Source organism: Dipodomys merriami, unplaced genomic scaffold, assembly GCF_024711535.1.
Source record: "Dipodomys merriami isolate MVZ:Mamm:240054 unplaced genomic scaffold, mDipMer1.0.p SCAF_10, whole genome shotgun sequence".
Taxonomy (NCBI): Eukaryota; Metazoa; Chordata; class Mammalia; order Rodentia; family Heteromyidae; genus Dipodomys; species Dipodomys merriami.
This window is the reverse complement of record NW_027202271.1, coordinates 21,945,266-21,965,646: the sequence shown is the minus strand read 5'-3', so window position 1 is coordinate 21,965,646 and position 20,381 is coordinate 21,945,266. Positions and strand designations below refer to the sequence as shown.

General features: G+C 46.0%; 2 protein-coding genes and 1 long non-coding RNA gene across 4 annotated transcripts in view; 1 reads left to right on the top strand and 2 right to left on the bottom strand.

The window, feature by feature from the left end:
• Positions 1-20,381, bottom strand: part of Tsfm (Ts translation elongation factor, mitochondrial) — a 57,186-nt gene that overhangs the window by 4,802 nt on the left and 32,003 nt on the right. Inside the window, exon 6 of one of the 2 annotated variants that reach the window (XM_069987644.1) lies at positions 5,335-5,471. The exons of the other annotated variant lie outside the window; for it this stretch is intronic. Coding sequence (XP_069843745.1) covers positions 5,437-5,471 — 35 coding nt within the window. The 3' untranslated portion in view covers positions 5,335-5,436. Of the gene's footprint in view, positions 1-5,334; positions 5,472-20,381 lie in introns of those variants that run through there. 2 annotated transcript variants of the gene reach the window in all.
• On the bottom strand, positions 1,750-5,215 carry LOC138803649 (uncharacterized). Its single transcript, XR_011364998.1, has 3 exons — positions 4,880-5,215; positions 2,161-3,010; positions 1,750-1,817 (listed from the first exon to the last, which is right to left on the bottom strand). It is a non-coding gene; the product is annotated as an uncharacterized lncRNA (long non-coding RNA).
• On the top strand, positions 1,762-20,163 carry Avil (advillin). Its single transcript, XM_069987676.1, has 19 exons — positions 1,762-1,830; positions 2,867-2,941; positions 3,816-4,012; positions 4,682-4,790; positions 4,887-4,997; positions 5,327-5,529; positions 6,756-6,834; positions 6,958-7,056; positions 8,082-8,235; positions 8,331-8,431; positions 8,841-8,978; positions 9,082-9,240; positions 10,057-10,236; positions 11,172-11,317; positions 11,436-11,580; positions 13,141-13,329; positions 14,237-14,305; positions 17,489-17,611; positions 19,319-20,163. Exons 1-19 carry the CDS (start codon positions 1,765-1,767, stop codon positions 19,430-19,432), a joined length of 2,457 nt encoding a protein of 818 aa, XP_069843777.1. The 5' UTR covers positions 1,762-1,764; the 3' UTR covers positions 19,433-20,163.

Genomic DNA, 20,381 nt, shown 5'->3' with positions numbered 1-20,381 from the left:
TTTGGCTTGAACTCAGGGCCTGGGTACTGTCCCTGAGCTCTTTTACTCAAGTATAGCACTCTACCATTTTGAGTCCTAGCACCACTTCCTGTTTTCTAGTGGTTAATTGAAGATAAGAGTCTCAAGGACAGGCTGGGAAGGTAGCTCAGTGGTAGAGCGCTTGCCTTGCATGCCAGAGGCCCTGGGTTCGATTCCTCAGCACCACATAAGAAAAAAGCCGGAAGTGGCGCTGTGGCTCAAGTGGTAGAGCGCTAGCCTTGAACTGAAGAGCTGAGGGACAGCGCCCAGGCCCAGAGTTCAGGCCCCATGACCGGACCAAAAAAAAAAAAAAAGAGTCTCAAGGACTTTCCTACCTGGTCTAGCTGTGAACCACAATTCTCAGAGCTCAGTCTCCTGAGTGGCTAGGATTATAGGCACAAGCCACCAGTGCTGAGCTACAAGCATAGGTTTTAAAAATCAAACATGACTCTCTACATCACCTTTATAGAAACAATTAAAAAGTCAGATATGATTTTATAATTGTAACCCCTCATGTATCATCTTTATAATAACAATTTTTAAGAAGCCAGGAAGAAAGCTGGGTGCTTGTGGCTCAACAGGGTGCTGGTGGCTCACGCCTGTAATCCTAGCTACTCAGGAGGCTGAGATCTGAGGATTATGGTTCAAAGCCAGCCTGAGCAGGAAAGCCCATAAGACTCTTATCTCCAATAAACCACCAGAAAACAGGAAGTGTTGCTATGGCTCAAGTGGTAGAATGCTCACCTTGAGCTGAAAAGCTGAGCAACAGAGCCCAGGCCCAGAGTTCAAGCCCCACCACTGACAAAAAAAAAAAAAAGCCAGGAAGAAGAATCAGATGGATCTCATGCTGCTCATGCTAGTGTACGTCTTAGGGCAAGTTATCTAACTCATGTCTCACCTTTACTACAAGGTAAAGATAAATAAAGTATGCTCAGCCTAGCACTATGGATCGATCACACAATCCTAGCAACTCAGGAGGCTGAGATCTAAAGAAGAAGGTACACTCACTGCCTGAGAATTGAGATGGTACATGCAAAGAGAATCAAGGCAGAGTTTAGTATATTTATCACTTCTAAGGAAATACTCCTTGCTATTATATTACCAGAATTTTTTTTTTTTTGGTCAGTTATGGGACTTGAACTCTTGGCCTGAGCGTTGTCCCTAAGCTCTTCAGCTCAAGGCTTGTACTCTACTACTTGAGCCACAGCGCCACTTTTGGTTTTCTGGTAATTGGAGATAAGAGTCTCACAGATGTTCCTGCCCAGGCTGGCTTTGAACCTCAAAACTCAGATCTCAGCCTCCTGAGTAGCTAGGATTACAGGCATTAGCCACTGGCGCTCAGTTCTATTACCAGAATTCTTCACTGTATTTTTTTTTTTTTTTTGTCGGTCATGGGGCTTGAACTCTGGGCCTGGGCGCTGTCCCTCAGCTCTTCAGCTCAAGGCGAGCGCTCTACCACTTGAGCTACCGCACCACTTCTTATTACCAGAATTCTTAAAGGAACTGGCAAATAGCAAGCAGGATTGCAGGTTGTGACAGGTCAGCCAGGCTGACCATATGAACTTGAAGGAGTTCCCCCGCCCCCCGACCCCCTGCTACCCCATCATGGTGAGATGGCACAGGGGATATGCCACAATGTCTCAGCATGGCTGATCAGATTGGAAAGTGATTTGAAGAAAGGCTGGGTTTCCCACTGTGAGAGGCTCACCTCTGCTCTGTGACCTTGCAGTCGGGAAGATCAGCATCATGTCTCTGAGTAGCGCCTTCAGGGCTGTGGGCAACGACCCTGGGATCATCACCTGGAGAATCGAGGTGAGCTATGAGTGGCATTCCCTCCTGACGGCCAGGACCTCTGCCCCCTGCCTTCATGAGCCTGTGGCCTGTGGAAGGCAGCCTCAGACTGTATGTTTTCCAATCCTTATCTCCCTCCCCAGTGCTCAAAGCAGGTATGTGGCAGGAAGAGGAATTTTTTTTAGTCTCTGAAAGCAGGTCTCTGAGCAAAAAGTGAGCTGTTCTTTATCCGGCCATCTGCTCAGTGAGTCTATCCTTACAGTAAATGCCTTGGGGAGATGGCGGGGAGTGCAAGACTCACCCTAGGGAACTTCTGGCTGGGAGGGTCAGAAAAGTGGACATGTCATTTACCGAGCACTCTAGTTCCTGGGGGGAAGGGGAGGAGTGCTGCCCAGAGGCCTTTCAGAGCTGGTGAGGGGCAGCCTAGGTCACTTCCAACGTTTTAAGACTCCCAGTTTGCTTGAAAAAGAGAAGGAACTACAACAGAATTAGAAAATTTGTGGTATATTAACCTTTTTTACATAGAACACACATTTGACATAGAACACAAAGTATGGCTGTAGTGATGACAATTTACATGCAGGATCCCAACTTGAGACTTCAAATATGGGTCACTGAGCAATGTCAGCTGCCATCAGCCTCCTTACCTGTGCAGACTCCCAGCCTTAAACCCAAAAGGGCAGGCCTGGCCAGCTCTGGGGGGTCAGAGTAAAGGGCAGAGTGTCAGAGGCACTGGCACTGGCACTGCTCAGACACATTCAATGCTTCCTCCTGCCAAGGGCCCAGGGGCTTGGAGAAAGGAGAACCAACAGGACAAAAGGAGATGTATAAGGTGAAGGAAACCAGGACAGGACCCAGATCCAGGCTTAGGGTGATGCAGGCAGAGCAAACAGAGCAGCAGCCACATGAATCGAGTGCCAGCTCCTCTCTCCCTGTGGGGTCCCTGGGACATCTCCCGACTTGTCCTCTAGCACTTGTGCCAAATGACAGGAGAGGGAAGCTTGACAGGAAGAGAGGAGTGAGAAATACTGCCTGGATGTCTCCCTTGTCTTTCCAGAAAATGGAGCTGGCACTGGTGCCGCTGAGTGCCCACGGCAACTTTTATGAGGGGGACTGCTACATCGTCCTCGCGGTGAGCGCCGTCTTCCCCACTCCTTTCAGTTCTCCCCTGAGAGCCAGGCCCCGGGTTCTGCTGAGAAATCTGCTGACAAAGAAACAAAAAAGGGCTCCTGTTGTCTGTCAATTCCACCTCAATGTTATACAGAGAAGACCTCAAGTTTGACTGTGAGAGGCCACCATTAAGCCTGGGGTTTTTCATTTTGCATCCAAGGCCAGGCATAGAGCTTCTGTCTGGACCTTAACAAATTGCCCACAAGCAGCAATTCTTCCTCCTGGAGCCCAAGCCCCACACTAAAGTGGTATGGCAGAGAGCCAGACAAATACAATATCCCACATGAACAGGGCTGACAGCCATGCAGACGCACGGGTTGGGGGAAGCAGGGAGACCTGAAGGTAGGTAAGTCTGCAATCAACTGGGCAAAGATTCCCTACTGGTCTCCATTTATTTTGAGCACATCTGTCTACTTGCCCTTACGTGGGAAGAAATTTGGGCTGCTAAAAGCTGGAGCTACTGGGGCTGGGAAAGTAGCTCAGCGGTAGAGTGCATGCCTTGCAAGCGTGAGGCCCTGGGTTTGATTCCTCAGCACCACATAAACAGAAAAAGCCGGAAGTGGCGCTGTGGCTCCAGTGGTAGAGTGCTAGCCTTGAGATGAAGAGATGAGGTACAGTGCCCAGGCCCAGAGTTCAGGCCCCATGACCAGCAAAAAAAAAAAAAAAAAAAAAAAGCTGGAGCTACTGAAACTCTAGTACCCACTACACTAACAGAGCTCTGAACCTGCCAGGGGCAGGATACAAGCTCTGTATGCTGCCATCTTCCATCCCAATGGGGCTGGGAGCACAGAGGAAGAGAGCTGGCCCCTGACATCATCTCTCTGGCTGTATCTCAGACCCGGAAAGTGGGCAGTCTCCTCTCCCAGGACATCCACTTCTGGATCGGGAAGGATTCCTCCCAGGATGAGCAGAGCTGTGCAGCCATCTATACTACACAGCTAGATGACTACCTGGGGGGCGGCCCCGTGCAGCATCGTGAGGTGCAGTACCATGAGTCCGACACCTTCCGTGGCTACTTCAAGCAGGGCATCATGTGAGTAGTGATACACAGAGCAAGGAACCCAAAGGGCCGATGTGCCTATGGAAAAACAAACTCAAGGGATTCAAAGCAAAGCAAAGTAAAGCAATCCTTTGCACCTATTAGAACAGCATATATTAGAAAGCTGCGTGGTGCTGGCAAGGATGTAGGGGAAACAAGAGCCTCACGCACTGCTGGCACAAGGGTGGACTGGCAGTGTGTCCTGAATAGTAGTCAGTGCCCCTACGGTGAATCCTACTTCTGGGTACATCCCATACATCACATACCCAGATCCATGAGGACTCATGAGCTAGAATGTTCACAGTAGTATTACCAGTGGTGGTAGAAAACTGTGGACATTGTAGATGGCCATCATTGAGAGACTAGACATGTACCAGAAGCTACAGACAAGATACATACCTAGATACATACCTAGCACATAGACACATCTCCCAGACACAAACAAAGTAAGAAACACTGGCATACATAACAGAATGCCAAATTCTATCTTACAGAAATAATGCATACAAGCAACAGACACCTCTTGCCAAAATGAAGAGAAGAGACATTAAACTATCAGAATGTCTGGGCGCAGAGGGTTCCATTTGTGTAACACCTAACGTTTTCCCGAGAACATAGCACATAGCAGATCCTCAATAAATAACTGTGTGGTTGTTCCCTCAGCTATAAAAAGGGAGGTGTGGCATCAGGGATGAAGCATGTGGAAACCAATACCTATGATGTGAAGCGGCTGTTACACGTGAAGGGGAAGAGAAACATTAGAGCTACCGAGGTAAGTCCTGCCCATTGCCTCTTGAATCCAGGGACTTCTCCCTATGGCATCCTATTAGAATCTGCCTCTGAACAATGTTTACCTCTCACCTTGCAGGTACCAGTGAGCTGGGACAGTTTTAACCGAGGTGATGTCTTCTTGCTGGACCTTGGGAAGGTCATCATCCAATGGAATGGCCCGGAGAGCAACAGTGGAGAGCGTCTGAAGGTAGGGCTGTCTCTAATCAGAGCTCTCTCCTCTCCCACTGGCCTGGTCATGGCCTGGGCTCCCTCAGATGCCTTCTCTCTTTTCCTTCCATGCTGGCTGCTCCTCAAGATTCAAGGTGGCCCTTTTGAGTAGACTGTCCTGCAGACAGGCCAAGTCCATGACTCATCCTAGCACTCCTCAGCATCAGAATAATTCTATGTGTGGGATCCAAGCTGACCCTTCCCTCTACCCCTCTTTGCCCCCCACTCCCCCCTCCCCGCCACCCCACAGCCAAGACATCAGGCAGGGTTCCCTGATGAGCTGAGTGCTTCCTTGGGCTTCTTTGACAGGCTATGCTTCTGGCAAAGGATATCCGGGACAGAGAGCGAGGGGGCCGTGCTGAAATAGGAGTGATTGAGGGAGACAAGGAGGCAGCCAGCCGGGAGCTGATGATAGTCCTTCAGGACACTCTTGGCCGTCGCTCCATTATCAAGCCTGCAATCCCCGATGAGATCATAGATCAGCAGCAGAAATCAAATATTATGTTGTATCAGTGAGTAGCTAAACTTAGCTTGGCTGCTTGTTTTGGGTGCTGGCATCTGGCTTTTATCTTTCTTCTCCTCCCCTTTCCCCTTCCCTTCCTTTTCTTCCTTTCCTTTCCCTTTACATCCCTTCCCTTCCCTTTCTTCCCTCTTCCTCCTTCTCCACCACCACCACCACTTCCTCTTTCTCCTCTTCTTCTTTTTCCTTGGCAGTCCTGAGATTTGAATTCTTGGTCCTTTTTATTTTTACTTTTTATTTTTGGTCATGGGGCTTGAACTCAAGGCCTGTGTTCTGTCCTGGAGCTCTTTTGCTCAATACCAGTGCTCTAACACTTTGAGCCACAGTTCTTCTTCCAATTTATGAGTGGTGAATCGGAGATAAGAGTCTCACAGGCACTTTTCTTTCCAGGCTGGCTTTGAACTATGATCCTGACACCTCAGCCTCCTGAGTAGCTAGGATTACAGGTGTGAGCCACCAGTAATCTTGGGACTTTTTTTTTTTTTTTTTTTTGTCGGTTGTGGGCCTGAACTCTGGGTCTGGGCGCTGTCCCTCAGCTCTTCAGCTCAAGGCTAGCACTCTACCACTTGAGCCATAGCACGACTTCTGGCTTTTTCTGCTTATATGGTGTTGAGGAATCAAATCCAGGGCCTCATACATGCAAGGCAAGCACTCTACCACTGAGCCACCTTCCCAGCCCTCTTAGGACTTTTAATGACAGCTCCTAAAGGAGATTGGAGATGCCCCTCCCAAGGAGCTATCTTTGGTACTAGTTATTTGTTTATTTGTTGGAAGTCCTGGGACTTGAACTCAGGGCCTGGACACTGTCCCTGAGCTTCTCTGTGCTCAAGGCTAGTACTCTACCACTTGAGCCACAGCACCATTTCTGTTTCTGTGGTATTTAGGAATCGAACCCAGGGCTTCATGCATACTAGGCAAGCACTCTACCACTAAGCCACATTACCAGCCAATCTTCTGTACTTTTAAGCAACTCCTCTGACCTCCTGGAAAGACCTTTCCTGTACTGTGGTCTAGATATCTCCCAGGGTTGTGGAAAGGGTAAAATTTAGGAGACAGCTGCATAGACGTCTCCTCTAGGGACTAGAACCTATACATTCCTGTCTGCCCTAAAGCCATGTCTGTCCTAAGTCATATTCTAACAAGAAACTTCACACAGATATATGAATTCAGCCACAGGATGCTTTGTAGGAAAGAAAACTAACCTATCTCCTTCTTCAGTGTCTCAGACACAGCTGGTCAACTGGCAGTCGTGGAGGTGGCAACCAGGCCTCTAGTCCAAGACTTACTAAACCATGACGTGAGTAGAGCTTCAGGGGGTTTTGCATGAGGTAGCCAGACCTGGCCTCAGATGCTGACCCTGGGCAGAGTCCTTTTTTCTGTCTTGAGCAACAGTAACCATAGTTATCTCTGACTGCTTTAGGACTGCTACATACTGGACCACAGCGGAGCCAAGATCTATGTGTGGAAAGGAAAAGGAGCCACAAAGGTTGAGAAACAAGCGGCCATGTCCAAAGCCTTGGTAGGAGCTGCAAATATGTGGTACTGTCTCAAAAAGTCAGCTAATGTCACTTTACATGTGTGTGGAGCCACTCCAGGCACTTGAGCACAGAACGCTGCAGTTACACACACAGACTTCAAAGTCAGACAGACAGATTGAGGTTCAAAGGCAGGTTTTACTTTTTTCAGCTGGGGGAGTATTCGGGGGAAGACTACAGAGCCGTGGTTCCTCATGCCTACCACAGGGTAATGCTATATTCCAAGGTTGTAAAGTACTCAACAGTACTTGATACACACCACCTGCTCCATGTTATTGAAGGGGATCTCGTCTGTCAAGGCTAATGTATTTGTGTACATCCAGCAAATGACCTAACCCAATGCCCTAAAAAGCAATAAATAAATAAATGACTGTGATACAGTCAGTAGGATGATGTAAGTACTGAAAGGACGTAACATCAAAGGTCTTGCAAAAACAATAATAACAATTTTGGCAGGCTAAATAAAGAGATGCCAAAATATCCCACACATGAAACTGGTCCTAACTGGAAGAGAGCAAAGGACGGGGTAACATTGTTCAAAAAGAAATGTACCTGACTTAGGAAACAGTAAGCCCTCTGTACATCACTTTTACAATAACAATTTTTTTTTTTTTGGTCCAGTCGTGGGGCCTGAACTCTGGGCCTGGGCGCTGTCCCTCAGCTCTTCAGCTCAAGGCTAGCACTCTACCACTTGAGCCACAGCGCCACTTCTGGCTTTTTTCTTTTTGCTTATGTGGTGCTGAAGAATTGAATCCAGGGCCTCGTGCATGCAAGGCAAGCGCTCTACCACTGAGCCACCTTCCCAGCCCCTACAATAACAATTTTAAAAAATAAATAAATACAAAAGAAAAAAACTGGTCCTTAGACAGAAGTGAGTTCGAGGTTGACTGACTCCTAGAGGGGAGGGATCCTACCGACTGGCTTCAAAGGGGTGAATCACAAGCAAAGCAATGAACTCAGTGCATCCTCCAACTGACTCTGCCTTTGTATGGGGGTGGGGGTTCTTCAGGGCTTCATCAAGATAAAGGGTTACCCCAGCAGCACCAACGTGGAAATGGTCAATGACGGTGCTGAGTCAGCTATGTTCAAGCAGCTGTTCCAGAAGTGGTCAGTGAAGGACCAGACCACAGGCCTGGGGAAAACGTTCAGCATTGGTAAAATAGGTGAGATTATCTCCCAGGGTATCTTCTCCCTATTAGGACCCTAGAGTCATGGGTGCTTCTCGATCACTGGGCCTTTCCCAATCCCTTATCTGCAGCTAAAGTTTTCCAGGACAAGTTTGATGTGACTCTGCTACACAACAAGCCAGAGGTAGCCGCCCAGGAGAGAATGGTGGATGATGGCAATGGGAAAGTTGAGGTGAGGATGGTAAGGGCAGACCTGGCTGCCACGGCTGTTCCTGCTGCCAAGGAAAGTAGGCTATTCTGTCTGCTTCGCTATTGGCTCTCCCCCCACACCTCTGCAATTGCAAGTTGCAGTTTACCCACAATGCTTCAGGGAAGTGAGAGACACATCCCTAAATGTGTTATCACTTGTAGATCAATTCCAATCATCACTCAGCCTGCAAAGACCCAGCTGTGATGGGAGGTACTAGCGCAGGGCAACCCTGGTCTTCTCAATGCTCAAATCATGCAAATGTGATGAGCCCTCACCACTGCAGGGAAGATCTCACCCAGATGGGGTCCCTGTTCAGCATGGCCCACTTCCCTTTAGGTAGTTCTCCCTAAACACAACACCCACCTCTGTGGGGTCCATCTTCTGTGCCTAGGTCTGGAGAATTGAGAACCTGGAGCTGGTCCCTGTGGAGCAGCGGTGGCATGGCTTCTTCTATGGGGGAGACTGCTACCTGGTTCTCTACACGTATGAGGTGAACAGGAAGCCACACTACATCCTGTACATCTGGCAGGTAGGCCTGGGGCAGGCCCTCAGCTTTGGATCTAGATACTTTCCCTAGCCGCTGGGATAGGGTGGGTCAGCAGGGAGCTACCACTCCCCTCTTGCCTCTGCAGGGCCGCCATGCCTCACAGGATGAGCTGGCAGCTTCAGCCTACCTAGCAGTGGACATGGATCAGCAGTTTGATGGGGCCCCCGTTCAGGTTCGGGTCAGTATGGGGAAGGAGCCACGCCACTTCATGGCCATCTTCAAAGGAAAGCTGGTTATCTATGAGGTGAGGATCATAAGGAATGCTCAGAGCCAGCCATTTATTAGAGGAGATATAGAGAAAGGTGGGATGAGGAGCAGTATCGAGTTAGACATAGAGACAGGGGATTAGTCCAAGACACTCGGGGAGATCCCAAATGCCTAGGGCTTCAAGTCCAAACTTAACAACATTCTGACCCATATTACCAGTGTAGGAGCATTGCCCTCAGCAATTCAGCTTGTGTCCTCCCCTCCAGTCAGGTGGGTCTCCTCATTAGACTTACCATCTATTTGTGTACCTTCAAGTTCAAGGCCTACTTCTTCCATGAAGCCCTGGCTGAAGCATTTTCTGCCAGGTACTGTATAAGGTCACATGTTAGATATCATACAAGTCTAGGGTCAAGCCCTCATCTTGTCATTTATTAGCCAGGTTTCTAAATCTCAGTTCCTTCATCTGCTCTGTGGAATACCAGTACCTATTTCATAGTTATTATAAGGTCTCATGAGAAGGTACTAGCCACAGATCCTGGCATATGAAAATATTTTCAGAATGAGAATATTAGGCAAGTCTTGGTGCAACACATCTATACTCGCATCACTCAGGCAGCCAGGGCAAAAGGATCACAAGTGACACCAGCCTGGGCTACATAGTGAGTTCTGGGGCAGCATGAACCACGTACAACCCTGTCTCAAAACAAAGAAAGTAAATATTATTGGTAGCATAATTCCTGTTCCCTCTGATCTTTTCCAGTTAGCCTAGAAGCTCCTGAAGGGCACAACCAGCCCAGTGCTGGTGGAATCCTCTATAGATCTAGACTCTGCATTTCTTCCCTCTCTCCCCCAGGGTGGGACTTCCAGAAAAGAAAACCCTGAGCCTGACCCTCCCGTGAGGCTCTTCCAGATTCAAGGAAATGACAAATTTAACACCAAGGCAGTGGAAGTGCCAGCCTTTGCTTCCTCCCTAAACTCTAATGATGTCTTCCTGCTGAGAACCCAGGCAGAGCACTACCTGTGGTATGGCAAGGTAGGATGGCTAGGCCCAATGGTCAGATAAGCGCTCTTCAGCCCTTGCACTGTCCTATCCTCTCACTCCTGGTCAGCAAGATCAAAGGAACTAGAATACAGTGCTGTAGTCCTCAGAAAGGTTTTATTCCCCCTTAAACATGTCTTCAAAGAAAGTACCAACAATCCCCATAATCAGGCCTCTATCAGAACTGCCCTGCCAGCCCTGCTCACCCAGAAGATATGCCATAAACTTCTATATGCATGAAGGTTAGAAAAGCCAACCTTCCCACATGAGGCTGGTGACTGGTAACAGGACAGGTGCTCACACAGACCAAAAATATTTTTAAAACAGGATGTTGTCAATATGGCATGAGTGCTTTAAAAACACTAAAATTGTTTCACAAAAGAGAACTGAATTTGAGCATGGCACATTTGTAATCCTAGCTCCTTAAGAGACTGAGATTAGGGATTAGGGTCATGGTTCCAGTAGTAAAACACTTGCTTAGCAAGTGCAAGGGCCTGAGTGCAATCCCAGTACCATCAAAAGAAAAAAAAATAAACAAACAAAAAGGCTGAGGTATGAGCTGGGAATGTGCCTTAGATAAGGGCCTCATAGACTTTCTTGCCCAGGCTGGCTTTGATATCCTCAGATATCAGCCTCCTGAGTAGCTAGATTATAGGCATGAAACAACAGGGTCCAGCTTAATTCGTTTTTTCCTTTAAAAAAAATGGTAATAATCCAAAGCAGGAGCTAAGTCAGAGTCTAGTCCTGGTCTTTGTGAGTGCCCCATCTTCCTGCCTCTCCTCACAGCAGTAGGACACATCCATCTTCTTCTCCTGAGGGTCTGGGTATAGCAGCCGACTCCGATTACACTGCATCCCAGAAACCTCTCTTTCCCATCAGCATGCCCATACCCCTGTTCAGCTAACGTTTGTGCTCTTTGCCCCACGCAGGGGTCCAGCGGGGACGAGAGGGCAATGGCTAAAGAGCTGGCTGGGCTTCTCTGTAATAGCACTGAAGACACTGTGGCTGAGGGCCAGGAGTCTGCAGAGTTTTGGGACCTACTGGGAGGGAAAACCCCCTATGCCAATGACAAAAGGTATGGTGACACCCTTCTCATTGAGACTTCTCCTGCCTCTTGTCTTGTGAACCCTAAGTTCCTTTTGTTTTTACACCATGATTTCTACACACCTGTTTCTGTTTGGACTGTATTACAGACTACAGCAGGAAACCCTAGATATCCAGCCCCGCCTCTTTGAATGTTCCAATAAGACAGGTCGGTTTATAGTCACTGAGATCACAGACTTCACCCAGGATGATCTGAACCCGGGTGATGTGATGCTCCTGGATACCTGGGACCAGGTAAGACACAGATACCGAATATATGGCAGATGGCAAAGGTCCCCAAAGCTTAGGCTAGGTGTGTGTGTGTGTGTGTGTGTGTGTGTGTTAGGCTAGTTGTGTGTGTTAGGCTAGTTGTGTGTGTGTGTGTGTGTGTGTGTGTGTGTGTGTGTGTGTGTGTGTAATATTCCCACCTAGAGCCCAGGTTAGCCCCAAGTCAAGCATTTATCAGTGGTAACCAAAGGAAGTGCATGGTTATGTTTAAATTTCCCACCTTGCTTTGGAAAAATCAGACCACTCTATTATCCTGCCCTTCTTTTAGGGCAAAAACAACAGATTCTAAATACAGAGCTTTTGAGCCTTTCAGGGTCCAAGGAATATGACATATCTTTATCACCTGTGATAAATGACATAAAGAATGGGAAATCTTTAAGGCAACTCACTGTCTTCCGTTCAGCTCACCAAGCATCCTCCGGGCATGTCATCCATGCTAACTACTGTGTCAATGGGAGTCACCTAGGTGAAAGGCTTGAGCCCCCAGAGTTTTTAGGCTGGTAGGACAGAGAAACATCATTGTATCATAAGGAGGTACATACAAGGTGCATGGGAGCACAAATAAGGGAACTCAACATTGTGTAGGAGCGCTAAGAACACTTCCTAGAGGAAGACTCCCAGGTTGAATATCAAAGGATGAGTAGGCATTAACTGGCAAAGGATGGAGAAAGGGCTGGAGGGCTCAAGTGGTAACATATTTGCCTAGAAAGTACAATCTCCTGAATTCAATCTCTGTATACTAAAATAGTGGGGAGAAGAATGAAGGCTAGAGACCTGAGCAAAGGAAATAGCATACAGAAAAGCACCATGGAGATAAAGCTCAATAGTTAAGAAGCACCATAGAGATGAAACTGAAGAAGTAGGTATGGACCTGACCTACCATGCCAGGAAGTTTATCCTGACTTTTAAGCAGATGAATAACATGTTCAGATAGTACTTTAAATAGATCACTCCTGCAAATGGAGAAGAGGGTTGGGGTCAAGGAAGAGATGCCTGGGTCCACAAAAGATCAGTAGAAGAGAGGCAGAAGGATTGTGACAGACTTGAGAAATGTCAGGGAGATCAAGTTGGCCAGTCCTGGTGATTCACTGGAGGGAGGGGGTTAAGAATATGGCTCCTGGGTTTCTTGCCTTAGGTGATTGGTGGATATCACTCTCCAAGAGTAGAAATTCAGACACCTATGTAGAAAACTACATTTGGGAAGGGTTTTATTTGAGGTATATCAAGAAAGTTTTTTTGTTTGGGTTAGTTTTTTTTTTTTGGGGGGGGGGGGTGGTGACGGTTGGTAAGAATTCAAATTCAGGAAGCCGAAATTCAGGGAAAGCTCAGATTTGGGAATACAGATATGAGAGATGTACATGACAATTAAAATCACAAAGCTAGTTCTGGGAAAACTGTTCTCTGCTGAACAAATTAAGCTGAGAACTTTTTCCAGGGCTGTAATGCTGAGAGGGAAGAGGAGCAGTGGACTTGGTCTAGGGTACCCCAGCATGAGACATGAGCAAGTATTAATCTGAACTACCCCAGGTGTTCTTGTGGATTGGAGCTGAGGCCAATGCCACAGAAAAGGAGAGAGCCCTTGCGACTGCCCAGGAATACCTGCATACTCACCCCAGTGGCCGAGATACCAACACCCCAATCCTCATCATCAAACAGGGATTTGAGCCTCCCATCTTCACAGGCTGGTTCCTGGCCTGGGACCCTCAAATTTGGAGTGTAAGAACAGAGATATTGGGGAATATGTTCTTTCTCACAACAGGTCAGAACTCAGAGCTGGGGGATGGGGAATGGCATACTAATTCAGGGGCTTATTAAAACTAGGACCTCTTTCTTTTCTCCTCTTCCACTCCCTGCCTTTTTTTTCCCTCCTCACCCCCATACCAATCAGTCCAGTTAGATCATTCACAACTGTTTTTAGCAGTAGGCAGTGTGAAGTAATAGTTCATGAAGTATATCCACACATGTCATCTTTTAGATATTTACAGCTATCCTGAATAGACAATCCAAGTCCTTGATTTCCCACATCACAGAAGAAAAGGCCAAGAGGACAAGTTGTTTGTCCAAGTCACAATCAGATGGCAGTAAGACTCCAGGTTTCCTGACTCCTACTCAACTGTTCTTTCTTCAGTCTTGCACCGAGGACTGTAGGGGCAGCATCAAAATCATGTTTAAGAACCTCTCTTCAGCTGGTGGCTCACACCTATAATCCTTGTTATACAGGAGGCTGAGATCTGAGGAATGCAGTTTGAAGCTAGCCCAGGCAGGAAAGTCTTTGAGACTCTATATCCAATTAACCACCAAAAAGCCAGAAAAATGCCCAGGCCCTGAGTTTAAGATCCAAGACTGGCACATGCGCACACGCGTGTGCATGCGCATGCGCACGCTCACACACACACACACACACACACACACACACACACACACACACACACACACACACGAGAGAAACAATAACCTCTCTTCCCTACATGAACCCACAAGGAGGACTTTGGACTTTTCCCCCCTTATCTCTGAAATGCTTTCTGATTCTCCATCTCATTTGTTTTTCCTGAAGATATAGAACAGGCCCAAGATGCCCTTCACCTGTCTGCAATCCCTCATCCTGTTTTCCCTCTCTTCTCAGGCTGGAAAGTCATACGAGCAGTTAAAAGAGGAGCTGGGAGATGCTGCTGCTATCATTCGAATCACTGCGGTGAGTCAAGTTGCTGCTAGAGAAGCACCAGAGCCAAGAAAACACAGCTAATGCTGCAGTGGTCATGTGGGCAAGACTTACTGTGTCTCCACTAACCATCAGTGCAGTTGTCTGTTTTCATATAAAGGTTGTGTTGTTTTGTTTTGTGTGCCTTGGCTAGAGCATACTAGGTAAGTGCTCTGTCCTTAAGCTATGACCCAGCCCCAAGATTATTATTTTTTTAATATCAGTCTTGGGGCTTGAACTCTGGACCTGGGCACTGTCTCTGAGCTCTTCAGCTCAAGGCTAGCACTCTACCACTTGAGCCACAGCACCACTTCTGGTTTTCTTGTGGTTTATTCGAGATGAGTCTTAGACTTTCCTGCTCAGGCTGGCTTTGAACTGTGATCCTCAGATCTCTAGGATTACAGGTGTGAGCCACTGATGCTCAGCCCCAAGCATTTTTTAAGCAATAAGAAGCAGGTCTCAAGCACTTGGGAAAAGCAAAGGAAGAGAGATATGAGTTTGAGGTCGGCCTGGATGGCATAAGGAGACCCTACCTCAAAAAACAAAAACACAGGGGCTGGGAAGGTGGCTCAGTGGTAGAGCACTTGCCTTGCATGCTCAAGGCCCTGGGTTTGATTCCCCAGCACCACATAAGCAAAAAGAAAAAAGCCGGAAGTGGCGCTGTGGCTCAAGTGGTAGAGCGCTAGCCTTGAGCTGAAGAGCTGAGGGACAGCGCCCAGGCCCAGAGTTCAGGCCCCATGACCGGAAACAAAAAAAATTAAAAAAAAAAAAAAAACAAAAAACAAAAACACAGGATCTAGAGGTATAACAGCTCAAATGGTAGAGAGGGAGCCAATGAGTGAAAAGGCTGAATGAGAGTTCAAGCCCTAGTATTGGCACAAACAAAAAAAAAAACAAACTAGTTTTATTAGTCAACTCTCCTTGCCATTCAGGAGAGATTAAAAGTTGTTGGCAGTATTTTTTCACAATTAGCTTCTATCCCAAATACTATTTTTATCAGTTTCCGAAAGCAAAGTCCACAGAAACTTAGGCCATTTACTCCTTCTTTTACAACTGAAAGAAGCAGAGCTTCCAGGCAGGAATCCAAAAGCTCTTCAACATCAGGAGAAATATAGGGCACCAGGTGTTCAAACCATCTGCCAGTCTTGTCCTTTGTGCTACACAAAGTCAGACTCCAAAGCTAATGGTGAGATAGTCTCTTTAAATTGTATCTAGTAATTCAGGAGCAGTGGCATAAGTCTGTAATCCTAGCATTTGGGAGAGAGTACAAGGATCAAGAGTTTGAAGCCAGCCTGATCTACGTATCAAGATTCTTTTAAAAACAAAAACAAAAACAATTGGGTTGGGCATGGTGGTTTAAAAATTGTATTCAGGGGGTTGTAAAGATTAAGGCCAGGGAAGTGGCGCTGTAGCCACTTGAGCGCTAACCTTGGGCTGAAGAGCCAAGGGACAGTGCTCAGGCCCAGAGTTCAAGCCCCACGACCAAAAAAAAAAAAAAAAAAAAAGAACAAAAGAAAATAAACTAAGTCGGGTACTGATGGCTCACGCCTGTAATCCTAGCTACTCAGGAGGCTGAGATCTGAGGATCACAGTTCAAAACCAGCCCGGGCAGGAAAGACTGTGAGACTCCAATCTCCAATAAACCACTAGAAAACCAGAAGTGGCCCTGTGGCTCAAGTGGTAGAGCGCTCGCCTTGAGCTGAAGAGCTGAGGGACAGCGCCCAGGCCCAGAGTTCAAGCCCCACGACTGACCAAAAAAAAGATTTAAGGCCAGCCCAAAATTTTCATGGGGACTCCATCTCAACCAATAAAAGCTAGGATGGTGATGTGTACCTGCCATCCTAGCTACATAGGAAGTATAACTAGGAGGATCACAATCCTGGCCAACCTTGGCATAAAAGCAAGATCCTTCCTAGTTTTTAAAATAACAATAGCAAAAAGGGCTAGGGCATGGCTCAAGTAGTAGAGTGTTTCAATAGCTAGAACAAAATCCCAAGTTCAAACTTCAATACTTCAATAATCAAGAGAATTTTATATTTAAGAAATAAAATTCTAGAAATATAAGGCCTAAATAAAAGTGCCAAAAGAAGTTGTATGCAGCTGGGAAGGTGGCTCAGTGGTAGAGCGCTTGCCTTGCATGCATGAGGCCCTGGGTTCAATTCCTCAGCACCACATAAGCAAAAAGAAAAAAAGCCGGAAGTGACGCTGTGGCTCAAGTGGTAGAGCGCTAGACTTGAGCTGAAGAGCTGAGGGACAGTGCCCAGGCCCAGAGTTCAGGCCCCATGACCTGACCCCCCCCCCCAAAAAAAGAAGAAGAAGTTGTATGAGCCAGGTGCTGGTGGCTCATGCCTGTAATCCTAGGTACTCAGGAAGTGAGATCTGAGGGTGGCCAACTCAGGCAGGATAGTCCATGAGACTCTTATCTCCATTAGCTACTAAAACCCAGGAGTGAAGCTATGGCTCAAATGATAGAACGTTAGTATTGAGTAAAAAAGTTCAAAGACAGTGTCCAGGCCCTGAGTTCAAGCCCTATTACCAGCACAGAAATTAAAAATAAAACACCTGCTTGGGTGCCAGTAGCTCACATCTGTAATCCTAACTTCTCAGAAGGCTGAGATGTGAAGATCAGTTTGAAGCCAGCCTAGGCAGGAAAGTCTGTGACACTCCTATCTCCAATTAACCACCAAAAAGCCAGAAGTGAAGCTGTGGCCCAAGTAGAGCACAAGCCTTGAGCAGAAGAGAGAGAGCGAGCCTAGGCCCCGAGTTCAAGCCCCCAGGACAAAAAAAAAAAAAAACTGTATAAACACAATATTTAAAAGAAAAGAAACTGAAGACTGGCTGGAATTATAGTTCAGTGATAGAGCGCTTGCCTAGCATGCTGAAGCTCTTGGGTTCAATCCCAATAATAACAACAACAAAAGAGACTTGAGCACAGCATGTATTCCAAACTGAGTCCTTATGGACTCACCTTAGACTTACTGAATATGATCCCCCCGCAAAAAAACACCCCAAATTCTGAATGTTTTTAATTCCAAGATGATTTTGATATGCAGCCAGATTTGGAGAAAATCTGAAAGACGATCATAAAGAGTGGCACAACCAAAATGTAAATATTATACTCACACAGAACACTGCTCATGTAAACATGTGTTTTCTCTTATCTCCATTCTTACCTAGGATATGAAGAATGCAACCTACACTCTGAATTCTGAGAATGAGCCAACATATTACCCTATAGAAGTTCTACTGAAAAATGTGGATCAGGAGCTACCTGAAGATGTAGATCCTGCCAAAAAAGAGGTGAGTATAGTTGAAGCAGCAATATCTGACAGAGCAGAGGAAAAACTCTCCATCAGCTAAAGCACCCATCTCAGTGTAAGGCCTAGGACAATTCTGGTACAGTAGAGACGTTTAGTGGATATTTGAGCTATCCAATAATTCAAAACCAAAAACTAAGGACTCATTCTCCATTGTGTTTTTCTCTCCTTCTACATGGACCCATCAAGTGGCCTCTCTCTATGCCAATCCATCTCTACTACTAGCCTAGTCCACACATGTGGAACCAGCCCCACTGATTCCTATCTCATTAATAACATCATCATTATTACTGATAGCCAAAGGAATATTTTAAAAGTGGATGGCACTTCTCTGTTTAAAACACAACGAACAGCTTCCCATTGCACTTACAAAAGAATCAGAGGTCTACACAATCTGGTCACTGCCCCCCTCTGGGATTTCATCTATCATACCACACTACCCATTTTATTTAATAACCATCAGCTCTGTGGCTGCTTTTACTTAAACATGCTGAACACTGCCTTGGAGGCTTTGTACTTACTGGAGCTCCTGCCTGGAACATTCTCCTTTTCACCATTTAGCTCCAGTGTCACTTCTGTGGGGAGACCTCTCTTCCCTGACCATTTGTTATCTAACTAACACTGCTTTCCTCTAGACTTGGTCACTAATTCTCTTCTCCCTATTGACATCCAGTTGGTCCATTATGCTCTCAGCTTTCTAGCACCTATAACTGTGCTGCTTTTGTTTTGCTTGAATGAATTAACCTATTTACGTTGAGCTAATTAATTTTCCCCGTGAAAGAGCTGATTTGGGAAAAGGTCTCTGAATTTCCCACTATATCTCATCTAACCAAGTCCTAAGTATCTGGAGTATAATGTTCTTTTTGTATGTATGCCAGTACTACCACTTGAACTCAGGGCCTTGCAAATCTTACTTGGCTTTTTCACTCAAGGTGGGTGTTTACCACTTGAGCCATACCTCTATTTGTGGCTTTTTGGTGGTTGAGTTTCATTGGCCTTTTCTGCTCAGGCAGAAAACTAAGGATTACAAACATGAGCCACTAGCCCCCAGCTATAATGTTAAATTTTTTTGTGGTACTGGGGTTTGAACTCAAGGCGTTGTACTTGGTAGGCAGCACTCTTACCACTGGAACCACTCTGTTAGCTCAAGACTATAATGTTCTTGAAAGCAGAGGCTACATGTTAATAACTTCTACTTAGGCACAAAATATATATCATATCCATAACTGTTAGCCTGAATGCTCTCAGGAAGATCCACTTGATCTGATCTTGCACTTGCAAAGTTCAGGAAATGAAAGCAGAGAAGGAAATATGGATCAGTAGCTGAGCTTTTACCAAGTCCTTGGTTCAATTCCCAACACCAAAAAATAATTAAGTCCTGGACAAACATGGTAGTAAGAATATAAAAGAAAAGTATCATAAACTAAATTGAATGTCTAGAATTCATACATAGCTCATTTACTATCATTCTGGCAAGAAACCAGGACCATGAGAACAGTGAACCCAGTTAGCTACTTCCACACAGAAAATGAGACCACAGCAGGAACACATCTGCCATGACTAACTTGTTTGTTAGACTTCACCCTTCAGGGGCTGCCTAGGCCTCCCTTATGCCCACTCCCCCCACCTCTGTTGATATTAATAGGTGTCCTGTGTTCCTCCTAACTAGAAGCTTTGTTTTCACTCTTAGAATTACCTCTCTGAAAAGGACTTTGTGTCTGTCTTTGGCATCACAAGAGGACAGTTTACTGCTCTGCCTGGCTGGAAACAGCTCCAACTGAAGAAAGAAAAGGGGCTTTTCTAAGGCAAGAAGGCATATACCTATTCAAGACCACCAAAGAGAGCTCATTGCCAATATCAGTAAAGAACGTATCTACCAACTTCTGCCAAATATTCAGCCACCGATTTAATTATAATAATCTAAGAGTCAACATGTTCATTTTTGTCTCATCCTTGCAATCCTTGTTTGATATAGCCTAAAAGGTTAACTACCCACTTTTTGGTTTCTAGCTAAAATTTTAGCAAAGTACTAAAATCTGCATGAATATATAAGTCAAAAGGAGAAGCAAAAAAACTAAGCTTGAAATGTTTAACAATGCCAGGACCTACATTTGCTTTAAAATTTAAGATTAGGGGCTGGGAAGTTGGCTCATTGGTAGAGTGCTTGCCTCGCATACATGAGGCCCTGGGTTTGATTCCTCAGTACTACATAAGAAGAAAAAAGCCAGAAGTGGTGCTGTAGCTCAAGTGGTAGCGCTAGCCTTGAGCTGAAGAGCTAAGGGATAGAGCCCAGCCCAGAGTCAGCCCCCACGACCGACAAAATAAAATAAAATAAAATAAAATTAGTATTTCTAAAACCTATTTAACCCACAAAGCAATGAAGCTATTTGCATGCATACATCCAGGATGAAAATCTAAATGCCCAGATCTCTTATGTGCCAGAGGATTTTTAACTTTTCAAATAAAGAAACCTGGATGAATAAATGGAATTCTTTTCAGTATTGGGGCTTGTTTGTTCTGGTCATCTCACTATATGTAGGGAGCAGTGTTTTCAGTACTGCTTTCAGTAAAAGGCATGTTGAATGAACTCTCTAGCTAACTGTACCACTATAATTCCTACCATTGTCAAAATTTGCCTTATTGGGTAAGAGATGCAGCTCAGAGTGTTTGCCTTACAATGTTTGATACCCTGGGTTACATCTCCAACACCTCAAAAACAAAAAGTCCTGCATTATATCTGTGCAGGAAACATC

Bases quoted from the DNA above. Each gene is read 5' to 3' on its own strand.
- Avil (XM_069987676.1), top strand. From the start codon at position 1,765: ATGTCTCTGAGTAGCGCCTTCAGGGCTGTGGGCAACGACCCTGGGATC. The intron at 5,530-6,755 runs GTGAGTAGCTAA...CTCCTTCTTCAG, and splicing joins TCAAATATTATGTTGTATCA to TGTCTCAGACACAGCTGGTC. The intron at 8,236-8,330 runs GTGAGATTATCT...CCTTATCTGCAG, and splicing joins GTTCAGCATTGGTAAAATAG to CTAAAGTTTTCCAGGACAAG.